Source organism: Crinia signifera, chromosome 4 (genome assembly GCF_055691185.1).
Source record: "Crinia signifera chromosome 4, ASM5569118v1, whole genome shotgun sequence".
In the NCBI taxonomy this organism is placed as follows: Eukaryota; Metazoa; Chordata; class Amphibia; order Anura; family Myobatrachidae; genus Crinia; species Crinia signifera.
Window position 1 is genome coordinate 130,904,569 of NC_139220.1, and position 18,798 is coordinate 130,923,366.

General features: G+C 47.2%; 2 protein-coding genes across 3 annotated transcripts in view; one reads left to right on the forward strand and one right to left on the reverse strand.

Annotated features, from left to right (window-relative positions):
* Window positions 1-4,277, reverse strand: part of TBK1 (TANK binding kinase 1) — a 56,385-nt gene extending 52,108 nt beyond the window's left edge. The window contains exon 1 of the mRNA XM_083182471.1: window positions 4,120-4,277. The gene's annotated coding sequence lies outside the window, so the exon portion shown is untranslated. The remainder of the gene's footprint in view (window positions 1-4,119) is intronic.
* LOC146074435 (uncharacterized) lies at window positions 4,128-15,029 on the forward strand. Of its 2 annotated transcripts, none has more exons than XM_083182472.1 (3): window positions 4,128-4,397; window positions 11,275-11,580; window positions 14,876-15,029. In XM_083182472.1, the coding sequence occupies exons 1-3, from the start codon at window positions 4,391-4,393 to the stop codon at window positions 14,983-14,985; spliced, it is 423 nt and encodes a 140-aa protein (XP_083038598.1). In that variant the 5' UTR covers window positions 4,128-4,390; the 3' UTR covers window positions 14,986-15,029. The 2 variants fall into 2 exon arrangements, with proteins under 2 accessions (XP_083038598.1, XP_083038599.1); XM_083182473.1 differs by having other exon boundaries at window positions 4,128-4,279; window positions 14,876-15,027.
* The last annotated feature ends 3,769 nt before the right edge of the window (window positions 15,030-18,798 follow it).

Here is an 18,798-nt window from a genome sequence, read left to right on the forward strand (position 1 = left end):
CTTTTTATAGCAGTGTGGGCTGTATAGTCCACCTATCAACTTCCTCCTGGTGCTGTAGTAATGTATATACTGAAAGTAGTAGTATAGACATGAATAGACCCTTTTAGATACATCAAAAACCATCATACTCTATGTTATATAAACCGATTACCATCATCTAATAGCCAGCTCATCAGATCACAGAAAGGTAGATGCATGTATCCTCTGTGAGAGAAGTCACAAGCATTGTAAAACATGGAACACATTGGTTCATCGTCAGCCTGGAACTGAACATCTCCTGTGCTCCAGTACATGCTAATGTGTGGAATGCATGACCTTAGCCATAGCCAGAAGTAACAACTGTGAATCAGTGTTGTACAGCCTTAAAACCTGGACTTTTAGGGTAACTTGTGCACCAAGATTGGGAACCCCTAACCTAAACTATTTAGAGGAGGCAATAGATATAAATGCAAGACTATATGTACTCCCCCTTGGACACTATTGGTGGGATTCAATTATATGCCATAACTCTATCTGATCTATCTGAAAGACATGCTGTATTGCTCACATCTGCATGTTTGTATCCATGATTGGCCATCTTCCGGTCCTGACCCAGGAGTAGCAAGACATATACAGCAACACAGACTAGTACAGTGGCTTATGTCACTGACAGACTGCCGCATCAGCAGGTATTTAGGCAGTCATTGGGGCAGATGTGTAGGTGGCTGTGGTGCAGTATAATATTTAGATATTCCAAATATAGACAATCGTAATGTAGACACAGTAACGTCAACAGGGAGATTATGCAGATAATCAAAATGTTGACATGAATAAACTATATAAACATCAAAAATGTAGACACAATCAAAATGTCAACATGCCCTGGAATATATAACCCGTTTAATAATCAACACAGAGCTAAACAACATGATATTTGGTCCCCTGAGTATATTGCACAAAGCCTCACTACAACTGGACCCTGCTGAAAAGTTTCTGAAATAAAACAAAAACTGGCAATTTTTATATTTACATTAATTTAGATGGTTTCTTTTTAGACACCTTAGTGCTCTTTTTTTTTTTTTACTACTGTATATGCTTGATATAATGCAGATGATAGTTTACAACCTGGTATGTTTGCACTGTATACTGTCCCCACCATTCTGCATTTTTGTAAAAAAAACACCACACAGAAAAATGTAGAGGGCGTGTTAGTAGCAGTCCTTGCTTTCATTTTCATTTTCCATATTTGAGCATTTGTTTTACTTTCCCATATTAAACTGCTCCACACTATGCCTATGATCAGGTCTCTATTAATATTATGGCTGTAAGCACAGTTTACAGACAATATTTATTTTAATAGTAAGTGGATTCTTTAGCAAAAGTGTGAAATAAACAGATTTTAATTGCCAAAGCATGGTGTCCTGTGAAAAAGTAAACGTGTTGACCATTCTGCTTGTGTCAATCTAGATGTTGCGGCCGACGAGGGGGTTTAATGTCGAGGATCGCTGAAAACAAGCAACCCTCTCCCATTTAACTCCCGCGCCGGCCGCTCACCCTATTCAACGTTCCGGGGGACTCCCTTCACTGTAAGAGGTTTTGCAGCTAATGCAGAGAGACCATTTATTTAGCGGCCACGGATGCCCTTTCCACATCGCTGTAAAAACCCAGCAAGGTGGAAACGGCGTGTGCCATAACAGTCCGTTATATACTGACCTACAAGATGTGACAGCGAGCAGTAAGCACTACTCGCTGTCACAGATCGCAAAAAGGCATTGAATACTGCCCATTGTCTGACAACCATCTCGATACCCTACTCCAGTGATTTTCAACCTTTTTACCTTGCGGCACACGAAATAAGATTTTAAAATTGCCAAGGCACACACCATGCGATCCCCACAGGGCAAAACACATTTGCCCCCACAGGAAAAACCAAACCTATTGCCCCCCAAATAAAAAACAATCACACTGGTCCCAACAGGTAACACAAATAAAATACATTGGCCCTTTACATGAAAAGAGGAGTCCAGTAAATAACAGCTGAACTGGTGGTGGCTGTAAACTGGTTTGGGCATCTCTAGATCTGGAGGCACACTTGGGAGCAGCTCAAGGCACACTAGTGTGCCACGGCACAGTGGTTGAAATACACTGCCCTACTCTATCATCTTCCTGCTTTCCATTGGTATGTTTGATGGCGAAAGGGGTTATCAAAACCGCTTCCTATATTAGGGGGATGCCCTAAATGTTTCTTTTGCAGTCCCTCTATGTAGAGAAGCACCAGACTGAGCATATTGATTAATGGCTGGGTTTAGACCCAAATATTGTTAACTTTTTATCACTGCTATTTGTGGCAATAAGAAATGGTTTGCCACACAAATGTATCAAAATTCAAATCAAATCACATTGTGATTTGTGCTTTGCGATTTAGTGTAGGGGATTTTCCTTGAACTTCTCGGAGTCTTGATCACCTATACACATACTGATGTGTGCTAGCCTTTTCTGCGAAGCAAAAGAAAAAAAAACCTTGCTAAGTAACCTAACTAGATTGTGTCTGCATGCAACAAGATCTGAGCCGACAATAGGGACGTGCGGGCCTACGCATAGCTATGGGGTGTACACACCAATCGATTTGTGCATAATTTCTGAGCGCTCTAGATAGTCTAGAACAGGCATTCCCAACCACGGTCCTCAAGGCACACCGACAGTGCAGATTTTAGTGATATCCAGGCTTCAGCACAGATAGTTTAATCAGAATCCCTCAGATACTAATTAAGTCACCTGTGCTCAAGCCTGGATATCTACAAAACCTGCACTGTTGGTGTACCTTGAGGACCGTGGTTGGGAATGCCTGGTCTAGAAAAAAGTATAGACTCCGGGAAGTTCATGGGAAATCGCCTACCCTAAATCGCTAAGCGAATATAAATTGAAAAATAGGCTCAAAAAAAACATTTCAAATTGCAATAATACAGACTGTTAATATGTCTACTATTGTAAAGCGCAACGGAACCTGCTGCGCTATATAAGAAACTTTAAATAAATAAATATTTGGAGTGGAGTAAAGGAAGAGTATAATTTATGGTATAGGTAAAAAACGGACCCGGACAAGACCCCAGAATGCCGGACATCTGCATTGCATTCCGGAACTTGTAGTGTCCAGTCAGGGGGTGCTGACAGCTGTCACCAGGGAGAGGAGGAGGGAGACTGTATGGTCTTGGCATGTAGCAAAAAAAAAAAAATACACACACACACACACACACACACACACACACACACAGGGAGGCTAATCTCCCCTTCCACATGTCCCTGGTGAAAACTATCACATACATCCCCCTGGACAAGACACCCCCCGAACGGACACTACAAGCTCTGGAATGCAGAGTTTGATGTCCGGTCCGGCGTTCTGGGGTTTTATCCGGGTCCAGTTTTAACCGGGACAAAGTAAAAACCGGACCCGGATAAGACACCGGAACAGACATCAAACTCTGCATTCCGGAGCTTATAGTGTCTGGTCCGAGGGGTGTCCCATGCGGGTGGTGTCTTGTCCGGGGGGGATGCCTGTGATTGCTCACACCAGGGACATGGGGAAGGGGAGATTACAGCCTCCCTGTGTGGTCTGGACCGTTCCAGTTTTTATTACACCCCCGGACCATGCGGTGAGGCTGTATTCTCCCCCCTCTCCTCTCTCAGGTGACAGGAGCGAGAGCAGCCTCATCAGATGGAGCACCCCCGGACAGGACACCCCCGGACCGGATACTACAAGCTCCGGAATGCAGAGTTTGATGTCCAGTCCGGCATTCCGGTGTCTTATCCGATTCCGGATTTTACCCATACCCGCTTTAACCATAACTAGACCCCATAAACTTACCAATGTAATGGCTAACCACGAAACCCATTTACATAGAGTGCAATAATAATCATCACTTACACATGTTTATCAACCATTGTAAACAGTAACTGAGTAATTTGTACTCTGACTTCTCTCCAGGCCAGAGAGATGGGCTCCTATCACTGTATACAGACAGTACGCTGCATAGGAACAGATATGTGATATGAATACGGATTACATTCACGTACACAGGGCATTGAGCATAAACTAGCACCCCACACGACGTCACTGCACCCTGCCCGCACTCTCTGCCATACCTGCTGCGTACACTGACTGCTCCACTTCGGCTGCACTCAGGCTGTCGCTGCGGGACTTCCGTGCCATGACGTATCACCGCCGCCGCACACAGGGTGATTGGGCTGTAGCTGCTTACGCAGCGGCTACATCGCCGGCATCTTTGTTTTGGGAAAGCCACAGGTAATAATAACGCGGCGGCGTGGTGGCTTTTCCTCGTTATTGTTTTTGCTTTGTATATGGGGTAAAGACGACGTCTGAGACGTAAAACGAAAGTGGCTGCTGCTCCATTGCATGTGTGGTACAGTATATGGCAGCTCATGGTCTCTCTCACTGATACGTTTATATTTACTTTTCACATCACACTTCTCACACTGATACATTCCAGGGATACTTAATATTTGTGGCTAACCCCGATTTAGCCCCTAATTACCGTGTTATGGTGGGTGCCCTAACATACGCGCCCCCTTAGCGCCGCCCATTGCCGGCTACCGCAAACATAATTATTGGATATGCTGTAACATATGCGATAATTATCACAAAATACAGATCTTGCGTTAAGAGCTGTCTTTTGCGTTGACCCGGCGATGAGCTTCAGGTCCCGGCGGCTCCCCCCTCCCTCTAGGGTTACCACCTTTTTGTTGAGAGATTCCCGGACAGTGGCCCGCACCTTGACACACCCACAGTCCACCCACTTCCCCGCCCCCATCACGCCCCCAGCTCCACCCTTTGACCCACCTAATGTTGATTTTTTTTTTAAACCTTTGCTTCAATTTCATTCTTGATTTTGCATACCATAATGCCAGTTACATGTTACATCATACACAGTAATGCCCATTACACGTTATGCCACACACCGCAATGCCCATTACATGTTACGCCATACACTGCAATGCCCATTACATGATATGCCAGGACTGAAAAAGTTTTTTTGTAAAGGATGAACAATATAGACAGTGCGCCAAAAAATTTCAACATAATGCCGATTACACGTCACACACCCATTACATAGTATACAAAATGCCATAGTATACCACATGCCATAATGCCCATTACATGTTTTGCCACACACCATGATGCCCATTACACATTATGCTTATTACTTGTTATGCCAGGACTAAAAAAAATTCTAAGATAGGGACAACACAGGCACTGTAATGCTGATTACACATCATACACCCATTACATAGTATACCACATGCCATAATGCCCATTACATGTTACGCTATACATTGCAATGCCCATTACACGATATGCCAGGACTGAAAACGTATTTTGTAAAGGAAGAACAATATAGACCGTGCGCACCAAAAATTTTCGGTACTTGTGAGTTATCCGGACGCCCGATTTCTAAATCGGGTCGGATCGGGCACATCGCATCGCATCGCATGCGACCATCGGATGCGATGCGATGCGATGACCCGATTTTTCCATAGGAATCAATGTTAAAATGGACTGAGTCCATTTTAACATGGAATTCAATGGGAAAAAGGGGTCCTTTTCATACCCCTACTATCCAAGTGGGCATGGAGTTGGATATAAACCTGTGGCGAGCGTAGCGAGCCCCGCGAGGGGACACGGAATACCGTCCCCTCGCGGGGCTCGCTTCGCTCGCCACGCTTCGGGCTCGGTGGCTCGCTACGCTCGCCACAGGTTTATATCCAACTCCATGCCCACTTGGATAGTAGGGGTATGAAAAGGACCCCTTTTTCCATAGGAATCATTTTAACATTGATTCCTATGGAAAAATCGGGTCATCGCATCCGATGGTCGCATGCGATGCGATGCGATGCGATGCGATATCGCATCGCATCGCATCTGATTGTATGCCTTAACTTAAGGCATACAATCAAAAAATCGGGCGTCCAGATAACTCACAAGTACCAAATTTTCAACATAATGCCGATTACATGTCACACACTCATTACATAGTATACCACATGCCATAATGCCCATTACATGTTATGCCACACACTGTGATGCCCATTACGCTAATTACTCCTTATGCCAGGACTGACATTTTTATAAAGTAGGGACAACATGAACTGTGCGCACCGAAGGTGCGCAGCAAAAAAAATTCACCGTAATGCCGATAAAAGGTCGTATACCCATTACATTGTATACCACATGTAATGTTGCCCATTACACGTTATAACAAACATTGTACTGCCCATTAAATGTTATAGCAAACACTGTGATGCCCATTAAACATATGCCACACACAGTTGTTCCCATTAAACATATGCCACACACCATTATGCCCATTATAGATATGCCACACACAGAGTTGCTCATTATACAAATGCCACACATAGATGTCCATTAAATATGCCACACACCATTATACATATGCTACAGAGATGATGACCATAGACCATTACAGACATGCCACAACCCATGATGCCCATTATACATATGCCACACATTGTGATTTTATATTGCAAAAAAAAAATGGAAATTGTGCAGGATTATCCACAGAGCCAGTACCTTGAACTTCAAGCAGCACTTGCACCTCTTGCCTGTGAGCGTCTCCAGACGAGGAGCCAGTGGGGCCCGGGAGCGCTGTATTTGATCCATCAGGCAGTCGGGATGGCACCCTTGCAGCTTTTAGTGGGCAGGATGCATTGCAGAGTCAGGTCCCCCATCCTGCTCTGCTGCAAAAGTCAATGACCACACACCAATGAAAGGGGTCTGTGGAGCGGCGCCAGCGGGCTTGCTTTGAAAACATAGTGACATGGCACAGGGGGAACCCTTGATTGGCTGAGAGCCGTAACAGACGGCTCTCTCAACCAATCAACGACCGCTGATTCCCCTGTTTGCCTGCCACTCCACACTGCCCGTTCCCTGTAGCCTCTCCTTTTGGGGGGGGGGCAGTACAGGAGCATTGAGGGGTGCCTGGTGGGGGTCACTTCAATCTCCGGGAGAGATAGCCAAAGCACGGGACCTGCTGCCTCTTAGTCCTGACATTTCAAATCTCGCGCCGCCGCCCGAAGCAAATAGGAGCTCGCGGTCTGGGCAACCAATCAGGGCGCAAGATTTGAAAGGCCAGGTTTGACAGGCAGGTCCCGCGCTGCAGCATCTTCTCTCTTCTCTTATTAGTCCCAGTGCGTCTACTCTCCGCCGGCAGCCTCACACCCAGTAAGTGGTGGCGCAGTTCCCAGACAATATATAGGCCCTTATTCTGATCGGTGCGTACGTTCCCGAATTCTTTCGGATCGCGTTTTTTAGCCGTCTGCGCATGCGTGGGGAACGCTATGCGCATGTGCCACGTATGGTCTCCGTACTTGTTCTCACTAATACCGTACAGAAATGTGCACCGCAATCACTCGGGCAATATGGGTGTGTTATGGGCGTCATGCGGAATGACACAGGGGCGTAGTTTCAAAGTGGGCTAAACTGGGCGGAAACATGGGCGGACACGGGGGAGTACACATATTTGGGTAGGCGTGCATTCGGACAGCACGCCGAATGCACGCGAACAAAAAGGGTAGAAATGTGCGGTGTCCAAAAGGCTAGTATTGCTTTGCGGGCACCACTCGGTCATGCGCTAGGCAATCGGAACGCCTAATCAGGACGGACGCACCTCAACCAATGTCAGCTGAACACAATACAATCACCTACTTTACTCATTACTTGTTAATGACACGCTTCTCACTGCTACAATTGGAAGCATTGCAGCTTAAAGGGAACATTACATGCTGCACTTGTCACACACTTTTACACAGCAAATAATCAACACAACTTAATATTAATAATACTAATACACATGTCACTTCTGCGTGTATCAATTAATACAGACATTTGTGGGGCCCAAATAACATTTATTAAAGAAACTTTGCCAAAAATGTCAAAAACATCACAAAACAAATGGTACCATAACATGACTAAAAGTAAATAATATATAATAAATAGCCACAGCAGAATCATTAGGAACACATCAGGTGGCTTCACAACAAAAGTACAGCACCAACACTTCAAGTACAGCACACAGTAATGGTAGCCGAAATAGGGCAACAGGGGAACCAAACATGACATTTGAACCGCGGGCAAATGTGGTGACCCTCGGCACGGATTTTGACACAGGATGCTGACACACACAGCTCAATGGAAGATTTGGGAAGACATAACGGTGGAGATTAATGGGGACACAAGTTCATTTGCGGGCACGTTTGCCCCTGGCAGGCTCCTTGCCACGTGCAGCAGCTCTTCGGCCTCGCCCACGGCCACAGTCAGATGGTGGGTCACGTGGAGCACATGCTGGGGAGGGGGTGGATCTTCTTCCCCCTCTGGCAGCAGGGAGTGATGATGTTGGAAAAGCACCCGAAGCGGGTGACATTAGGACCCTATTGGTGGTAACTAGCTCCACCATAAGTTCATTATGGCGGAGGAGGAGTTCATTTTGCCGCAGGGCTTGATCAGCCAGCACCTGCAGGCTAGCAGCAATAGCTTGCTGGCTGTCACTCATAGCTTGCTGGCTGGCACTCATAGCCTGCAGGCTCGCAGCAATACTCTGCTGGCTGGTGGTCAAACCCTGCAGCACCTCCTCGGCCCTACGCACCCGCTCGAATGCCGAGTCTCCCTGCTGCACAATACTGTCTAGCACACGGCCCCACGTGGACAATTCAGCCGCGGACATTTCCGGCTGCTGCTGCACGGGCCTGCTACTGGGGCTAGGTGGCACAGACTCCACAACCTCCTCAAGAGAATCTGGACCAAGCGGTGGGGATGCTGTTGAACGAGAAATTACCAATTACCACACATTCCATGCCAAATTCAAAACATCTACTTATGGCCTGGCAAATAATTACCTTCAAGCGTAGAAGCCATCACTTCCGCTGGGGACTCGCTGTCTATGGTGCTCACCCCCGGGACCTCCTCCACTGCAATGCAGCACTGTGCCATCTCTTCCAGGGGGGTGAGCTGCAGCTTGCCAGGCATGGGGCCAGCCCCAGAGGTGTGGCTGTGTTCCCACCGCTGGGTCAATTTCTTCTTGAGGTTGCCTTTGAAGTCGTGCCACCTGCAATCAAAGTGTACATATTAATACATGTAACTCCTCATGTTTGCTGTAGCACCCATTGCAATCTGAAACATAATACAACATGTGCCTACTGACACCAAACTTACATTATATTCATTTTTAAAACCAACCCTTAGAAGATACAACAACAGTCACCCTCCAATAACTATCAATTCAATGTCATGGCCAACATGTCTGTGCCTACAAGCAACGTGAACACCCATTGACCAACTCCATCTAATATTGAATGTAAACATTACTGGACTTGTACTGCTCAAATGTAACACACATGTACTTGCCTCTTCTTAACGTGCTCCGCCTCACGAACTTGTGGAGCCACTGCATTAATCTCCGCCGTTATCTCCTCCCAGATCTTCCATCTTCTTGTGTGTGTCAACTTTACCGCTGGGCACTCTATTAAATCACGTGCCCGGGTCACCAGGATGTGAAGCTCCTGCGGTTCATATGCCATGTTTCTTGTGGTTGGTTCCTCTGTTGCCCGACTACGGGCACGGCCACTGGCACCGCCACTGGCACGGCCACGGCCACCGGTTGCTGTACTTGAAGTGCTGGGCTGGCTACTCTGTTGGGAAGCCACCTGCTGCGTTCCCAATGATTCTGCTGATGCTGAGGATGGGCCAGCTGCTGATTGGCCTGATGTTGATGGCCCATCTGGCTGCTCTGGGTTGAGTGGGACATAGGTGGTGTTGGCTTCCATGCGGGACAAGAGATTCTGCACCACCTGTTCTTCCTCTGACTCTGAGCCAGCCATGTTTGCAACAACTGTTTGCCTTTCTAGGACAACTTTAAATACTATTTCTGTAATTGGCGTTAATCAGCTGCAACCTGCGTTCCGTACGGCCGCGTTCCGTACGCCAGCGTCAACAGTGCGGCGCATACGGGACGCCCCTTGGTGTTGAAAAATATTTCTCAAAAACCTGGCAAACTGAGTAAGTCTGATTTAGTAGCTAAATGCAGATTCCAACACCAATGACAAAATAAAACTGAGGTCACACATGAAATGTATATTTGAATGTACATCTGTACTGTGCACTTGTTTGGTATGTAGTACAACTGACACTACCCATTCCATATGTCAATCCAGTCCACCACTTAGCCACAAGTAATCAGTGCTAGCATCCAAATCACATGTGAAAGCACTCCAAATTCAGGCTGGATGCTAGCTACTTTTCATTCCACCTCTGTAGTAGGGGCCAGTAGAAGGTAAGTATACACATGGCAGCATGGCCTAATTTTTGTAAAAGGTCTGCCACTATTTGCTATGTTTCTGCTGCATAGCTTTCATTATAAAATAGCTGTTTAGAACCTTGTGGAGTTAGGTGTAAGTGTCTAGTGATGCAGACTATTTCACCTGGTGCTTCTACCCATGTTTGGTGGATGGTATAGATTATATATAATGTGTTTCCATCTTATTTTACACTGTCTGTTTAGGATGGGTGTGCGATGCAATGGGTTAGCCGTCTGTTCTGGCGCATACACGCTGTTAGTGTAAAAATGAACAATAAAGTTAATACCAAATATCACTCTGATCAACCAATGACAGCACATGATTGTTTGATTTGTGCCATTGCTAAGATGGCGGCCTATGGGAGAGCAGCCCCATTCTCACCCGCGGAGCTGAGAACTCTGGTCTCCGTTATGGAGACCAGGCTGGGGCGGGCGGGCCCCTTTATTACCAACCGCCAGAAACGCAATGCCTATGCGGTGGCCCGCCGCCATATATTCGCACGCACCCAGGTGCGGCGGACCATCGCTCAGCTGGAGCGGCGGTGGTCCGACCTCAGGCGCAGGGAGCCAGAGAGGCTGCAAGAAATAAGGGCCAGCATTGCTAGATGTGAGTATTTCAACAGTAAATGGGGATTTGGACATGATTGCTTACCTGACATTATTTAATCCACTAAGGTCACCAGCCTGATCATGAGTTAAACATGGCATACAATATATGAGTGCTACTTCCTGTTTGACACCCTGTAATGGTGTCACAGCATACCTGCCATGTTACAGGCTGTGTTTTGTAAAGGCCACTAAGGAGCTGTTTGCCTGTACAATTATCTGTACTTCTAACCTTTGCATTTATAGCTTGATAAGGCTTAATAGTAATTACCACTAATTGCCACTTTTTTATTTTTCCCATACACAGCACGTGATCGCGCAAGACAGGCCCGGGAGGAGGCAGAGGTGGCCCTGGAGGACCTGCCGCAGGAAGGGAGCCCGGAGGAGGGGGCCCAGGAAATGGAGGAGGAGGAGGCAGCGGTGGCCCTGGAGGACCAGCCGCAGGAAGGGAGGCCGCAGGAGGGGCCCCAAGAAGTTGAGGATGAGAAGGGGTGGGCTGTGGAGGCGCTGCCACCCGAGGAGGACGTCATCCAAGGCGAGGCCGAGGTGGGAGCATTGGAGGCCCCTGAGGAGGAGGTGGAGGCCTGTGAGGTCGTCCAGGCGGCCGGAATTGGTATGTATACATAAGGATTAATTTATCCGTTTGGCATTTACTATTTGCTATGTAGCACTGGTGATTCAATTGATTTTTACAATACTATAAAGTGACAAAACAAACGGGATAGCAACAGACACACTTTGGGGTTAGATAGGGTGGCCAAACCATCCCTTTCAGCCAGGACACATATTAATGACACAGGTTGTGAGGATGTCTTTCATATCGATTTTAAGTGCCACTGAACCTGTGTAGTTAATCTGTATCCTGGAAGAAAGGGATGACTTGCTAATGTAAAGGCCCCCATACACTATGCGATTTTCGGCCGATTTCATCCGATTTCGGCCCTTTGGGCCGATAAATCGGATGAAATCGGCCGAAAATCGCATGTGTTTGACATCTGATCTGATCTGATGCGCGTTCCCGTGCGCATCAGATCGGATCAGGGCGTCGGACCTGCTGAACGTCAGATATATCGGAATCTGACCCATCATGGGCACATCGTGGGTGCTTTTTAGCACCCACGATGTTTCAGATCCGATATATCTGTGTACCTAGTTCTGGTGCTCCCGGACCCCCAGTAGAACACACGTCACCGGAAGGGGCAGGCGGGCAGTGGACGGGAAGAGGAAACAATTGTCTGCCCGGGCACTGCAGTCTAGCGCAGCCCGACCCCCCCTCTCCCCTGCTGCCGGAGTTCACTGACAGCCCGTGCAGCGCAGCCCTCTCCCCTGCTGCCGGAGTTTACTGTCAGCTCGGTTTGCACAGCCCGACAGCCCCCTCCTCCCCTCCCCTGCTGCTGGAGTTTACTAACAGCCCGGGCAGCGCAGCCCTCTCCCCTTCTGCCGGAGTTTACTGTCAGCTCGGGTTGCACAGCCCGACAGCCCCATCCTCCCCTGCTGCTGGAGTTTACTGTCAGCTCGGGCAGTGCAGCCCGACCCCCCTTTCCCCTGCTCCTGGAGTGGAGTTCCACTGTGGTGCATACGGTGTACTGGGGTAGGGGAGTCTTCTGTGTACTCCCTATGCTGTGTGCTTTGTAATCGCAGTATAGTATAGGAAACGGAGTCCCTACTGCCATAGCCTTGTATAGTTGCATTCATCAATATATGTATGTATATGTATGTATATATATATATATATATATATATATATATATATATGTATATATATATATATATATATATATAAGTCAGCGGCACTCCAAGGATTATAAAATGTGCTTTCACGCAACCCCGAAACGTCGGAGCACCATTAAAGCATATTTTTAAATCCTTGGAGTGCCGCTGCTTGTACCGCCGCTGACTACTATATATATATATATATATATATATATATATATATATATATATATATATATATAACACACACACACACACTGCAGGAGGGAAGCGTGGCACTCTCAGTATAAATAATATCCTCAGACCGCTGAATGTAGGAAACAATTCAATTATTTGGCATTTTTTTGTAATGCTCAAATATATAGAAATGACATACCTTTTATACACTATTATGCAGACAGGGACGCAGAGACCGGGGGTCCATCTCCCTGAGCAGACGCCGTGTGATGTCATCACGCAGTGCCCTCCCGCGCTCGTGCATAGTGTCACTATCACCATGACAACTAACAACAACAATAAACAAAGACAACATGCATTTTAAAATTGACTATCAGGTGGGCATCAAATATTCCTTACTAGGCAAATTTTGCCTAGTAAGGAATATTATATGCCCACTTGATAGTGATGGTGACACTATGTGCGTGAGCGCAAGAGGGCACTGTGTGATGGTGCCTGCTCGGGGAGATGGACTGCCGGTCTCTGCATCCATGCAGGGCATTGAAACGTTGCCTACTTTCAGCTGTGTCTGAGGATATTATTTATGCTGAGAGTGTGTGTGTGTGTGTGTATATATATATATATATATATATATATATATATTAACACAGCCACTAACTACAATATTTTGGAGGGTGCCCGTCATACTACAAATACAGCACACCGGACAACACATTTATGCACCCATTTCTTATATGCTAATACACAAGTACCCACAATACTATCAGACCAGTGCCCACCTCTCAGGGGCATCGGGACATACCTGGTCCATGGGTGTGCTGGGGGGGACCCCAGTCCTCAAGGAACCCACGGCCAGGGGTTACCAGTCACAGTGAGAATGCTTTGGCATGGGGACCTTGTATAAAAAGTGTGCCCCGACTGTGGCATTTCATTGTTGACTGTTGGAGCCCGATGCTGGTTGCAAATATAATGGGGAGCCGTACTCTTTTTGTGCCCTATATTTTTGCACCCAGAACCAGTTTAATAACCCGCTGCTGGTTTTAGAAATACAGGAAACTCCTACATAATTTTTTAACCATATTTCCAGAACCAGGACTTGCTCAATGAGCCCTGGGCTGGTTATGCTTGGGAATGGGAGGATGGGGATAATTTTTTATGAGTTTTTACCTTTTAGACAATATTAAATTTATATAGCACTGTTCAGGCCACTCCCTAGGGCCATCCCATTAGATAAATCTCATGGCACATCCAATTTGGGTCAGATAAATCACAAGTGATTTATCTGATGCAAATTGGATGTAAAAAATGGCACATCAAGTGTCAAATTGTATGTAGGCCTCCTGGGAAGCTGCTGGGGAAGTTCAAGGAAAATCAGATGCAATTTTACAGGTCAGATAAATCTTATAGTGTATGGGGGCCTTAAGTGTTTCATGTCCCTGCTGCTTGCATACAATCTGTAGCCTCATATAGGTGAGTAGAGTTTACTGGTGAATGATCTTTGTAAACTAGATTCAGTATGGCATAAATGGAGTATGGACAGGCGTGGCTTAGACTGGAGTAACAAGTGGTCAGTGCCCCTGGGCCCTCCTCTAGCTAACCACCCCCTGCGGTCTGCATGTATGTTTTGCACCATAATTGTGTGTGGATTTGGTCTTAGTAATGCTTTTGAGCATGGGAGTGGGTTAGTGCTGCAGCTTACCCTAACTGGCATTCTGATAATGATTCCTGGAGCAGACCATCAGCAGGCAAGCCATGCTTGATTGCACAAATGTACTGAGCATTCCTGAGAGTTGTGTAACTCCCCTGCCAGGCTCCATCATATAAGAGACACTGAACTTTGTTTGCCGAATTGTGATTGGTGCAGCGTGTGTGTGTGTGTATATATATATATATATATATATATATATATATATATACACACACACCTGTCACGGTGCATGTTTAATAAGTAGGTTTGACTATGTAAAATGTATGCATGAATATCATTAGTCATTTTTCAATTTGAATTTCCTCCACAGATGAGCCTGCCCAAGCAGAGGAGGGTCGCCGTGGGGCCCTCCTTCGACTGCGAGGCCTGATGCGCCAAATGTTGGCGGAAATGGACCGCATCATTGATGCCGAAAATTAATTTTGTTGTTTTGAAACTTGTTTGTGAATAAATATTTATTTAAAGTTCAAAGTTGTCAGTGTTTTTTTCTAACATGCTAAAGTATATGTGTAACTTGTTTAAAATCTTTAAAATAAGCAAAATGTACATAGAGTATATAGATGTATGTTAGGGTCACATGCTGTAAGGGTTAATGTGTGTCATGAATGTAGTAGGAATGTGGGTCAGTATAGATGAGCATTTAATTGATTGAAATTGATAACAATCCCTTTTTCTGGAGGTTGCCTAATTGCCTAAGTGGGTCATGTGATCGCTGTGTGTACTCAGTAAAAAAGTGTGGGATTGAGCGTAAATACTCCGCATCGGGGCGTACGGACAGCTTCCCGTATGTTCTGACGCGGTAAGACCGTGCTTGTGCGGGAAGACCGTGCAAGAATCTGTACGTTTCCACCGCACACGCACGGTTTGTATGTCGTCCGTACACACGCCCTGTTCTTAAAGAATGAGTCCGTCCGAATACGGAGGACACGTGGGCGTTTCTACGGACGATGCCCGCACGCCGCCGCACAGCGTGGCGTGCGGACCGCACCGTAAGAATTCGGGAAAGTACGCACCGATCAGAATAAGGGCCATAGTCCGGGAACACCACCTGTCCGGACTCCGGACACCTGGCTTAATTACCGGACTGTCCGGAGTAATCCCGGAAGGGTGGTAACCCTATCACACACCCATATTATACCACATGCCATAATGCCCATTACGCTTTAAGCCAGGGCTCAACATAAGGACAATAGGGACAGTGCGTGCCAAACACTTACACCAGAATGCCTATTATACGTCACACAACCATTACATAAGTATACTAAATGCCCATTACACGCTATGCCACACACTATAATGCCCATTACACCCACTATTGCCAGGGGGCATGTGATAGGTACCCCAATATTGGCAGGGGTAGGCAGGTGGTAAGTACCCCACTATTGCCAGGGGTGAGGCAGGTAACAAGTACCCCAAAATTGCCAGATGTGGGCACGTGATAGGTATCTCCCCATTGCCAGAAGGGAGGTGATAGGTACCTCACTTGCCAGAAGCCTGGACAGGTGATGTGTACCCCACTATTGCCAGGGAGGGGGGCAGGTGATAGGTACCCCAATACTGTCACATGATGCCCCCCCCCCACCAGTGCACAGGGCTGGACCCCTCCCCCCATCACCATTACCTTTTAGGATCAGCTCCTGCGTGACCTTGTTAAAGCCCTCCTGCTGGCAGTTGTGGAGTTGAAGCAACAGCTGCAATGGGAGTCTCCAGCCAGGTAGGGACGTGGGACGAGGGCAGCCTGGGCGTCCGTGGGTCGCTCCTCTCCACGGCTCACACTCAACCCCCCCCCCCCCCCAAGGTAGCAGCGCCGCAGCGGCGACTGACTCCCAGTCCCACCCGCAGACAGCCCTGCTCAGTAGCTGTCCTCCTGGAGGGGCAGATCAGGATGCCCGGGGCTGCACATGTAGCCAGGGTGGATCCGTTTTCCTGGTATAGAAAAAAAGAGAATGGAACCACAGGCACGGCCAAAGCTGCTGTACAGGGAGTGTGTAAATCTCCCAATAGTATATATGCAAAAAAAGTGGGTGGATGTACAGCACTAGGTAATTCTGAAAAAAGTATACACTACCACATGTAAATATTCATAACATTTATTAATAAAAAGGTAATTTAATGAGAGCTCTCATAATAATGCATAACAATATAAAATAGATTAAAACATATAATGGAACAGAGGCTCTCTGATGTGAGTATCTCCACAATATTGGCACCAATATATTTACCAAGGGGAGACGGGGGGAAAAAAGAAGGTCTCCTTAGTGGTCTGGCTGCATATGTAGTGTCCCAATCCGGATGAATGCCCAGTATGTCCAGGTAATCCAAGCAGGTTTTTGTTATGGCAGTCCTTTTGGTATGTAAATACCTGGCATGACACTGCTGGTATCTGCTGAATGGAGGAGATCCTGGAAGCGAATGGTGAACCGGTCCGGATTAAAGTGCGGGATATAGTGCAGTCCTTGGTAATGTGCAAATGGCAGTTAGGTGCGGTGGAGAGGTGCTGGATACTGCTCAACGCGTTTCGACGCTGGCTCGCGTCTTCATCAGGAGCTTGGGTCACTTAGCTGCTGTTAGTAGGGCCGGACTGGCCATCTGGCACTTCTGGCAAATGCCAGAGGGACCGATTTCTTCATGCAAGGTGTAGGCTCCGCCTCCCAATTGGCACACAGAGAGAGCCGCTGGTCTTGTGGTGGGTCTGGTGGCTCTTTCTGTGTGCTGTTGAGGTCCAGGAGAGGGGGGGGGGGCATCACATGCCACTGTTCCCCTCTCTCATGCAAGCGGTGAGAGGCCGCACATGTGCACAAATGCAAGGGACGATTTGGGGGCCCAGTCTGTTGTTGGCAGTGAGGAAGCAATGTGCTGCTGTTAGTAGGGCAGTGAGGAAGCAATGTGCTTCGGGGAGTGAGCAGTGTGCATTTCTGTGACTGGAGCTCTGTGAATGATGCTAGTGTTTACAGTTGTGGAGTGATTCAGCTGTGGCTCTTTGAGGAGGTTTTGGTGACCATTGGAAGTAGTTCAGGTGTGCAATCATTAGGTAATACGATTGCATTGCTAAGTATCAAGCTGCTGCAAGATGTAATAGAGTAGTTGATCTACATATATAATAGACAAATACCACTGACTGACTCCCTGACTCATCACAAACTCTCAGCAACCATGGGGACTAGGAACTTGAAATTTGGACATTAGCTTTCTTTTGTGACAGAGGCACTCGCTAAGAAGGGATTTATTTTTTTGTTCCATCACCAAATAGGTAAAATGTGTTTCTTTGCTTACTAATGGTTAATCTGACCTATTAGCCCAGGGCAATATACCTATTGAGGCTGAAGCAACATGGGTAAGACATACATTTTTTTTTTTTGAGTAGGTGTATATATGGTACTCTTTACCTAGAAGGGCGCCCACAATTTTGATCATGGGCATCGCAAGTAAAAAAATTGCGTCGGTCGCATCGCATGCGACCAAAAAAAATAGCATGCGATGCGATCGACGCGATTACCGCGATTTTACATAGGGAACAATGTTAAATGGGTCAATTGACCCGATTTAACATTGGGAACAATGTTAAATGGCCTACAGACCCCAAATAGCCACCCTGTGCCCCCCCAATTGTTAACGCCACCCCACGATCAACGTGAACCCGAAGCGTGGCTAGCGCAGCGAGCCCGCGAGCGGCTGCGGTACGCGTCCTCCGACCTTTTCATACCCCCACTATTCACGTCGGCGTGGAGTTGAGAATAGATAGTGTGGCGAGCGCAGCGAGCCCCGCGAAGGGACGTGGATACCTGTGAAGGTATCCGCGTCCCCTCGCGGGGCTCGCTGCGCTCGCCACACTTCGGGCTCGGTGGCTCGCTGCGCTCGCCACACTATCTATTCTCAACTCCACGTCGACGTGGATAGTGGGGGTATTAAAAGGTCGGAGGACGCGTACCGCCGCCCCACGCGGGCTCGCTGCGCTCGCCACGCTTCGGGTTCACGTTGATCGTGGGATGGCGTTAACAATTGGGGGGGCCCAGGGTGGCTATTTGGGGTCTGTGGGCCATTTAACATTGTTCCCTATGTTAAATCGGGTCAATTGACCCATTTAACATTGTTCCCTATGTAAAATCGCGGTAATCGCGTCGGTCGCATCGCATGCGATTTTTTTGCCTGCATGCGATGCGACCGATGCAATTTACATTTTAACATGGTTTTCTATGTAAAATCGCGGGCATCGCATCGGTCGCATCGCATGCC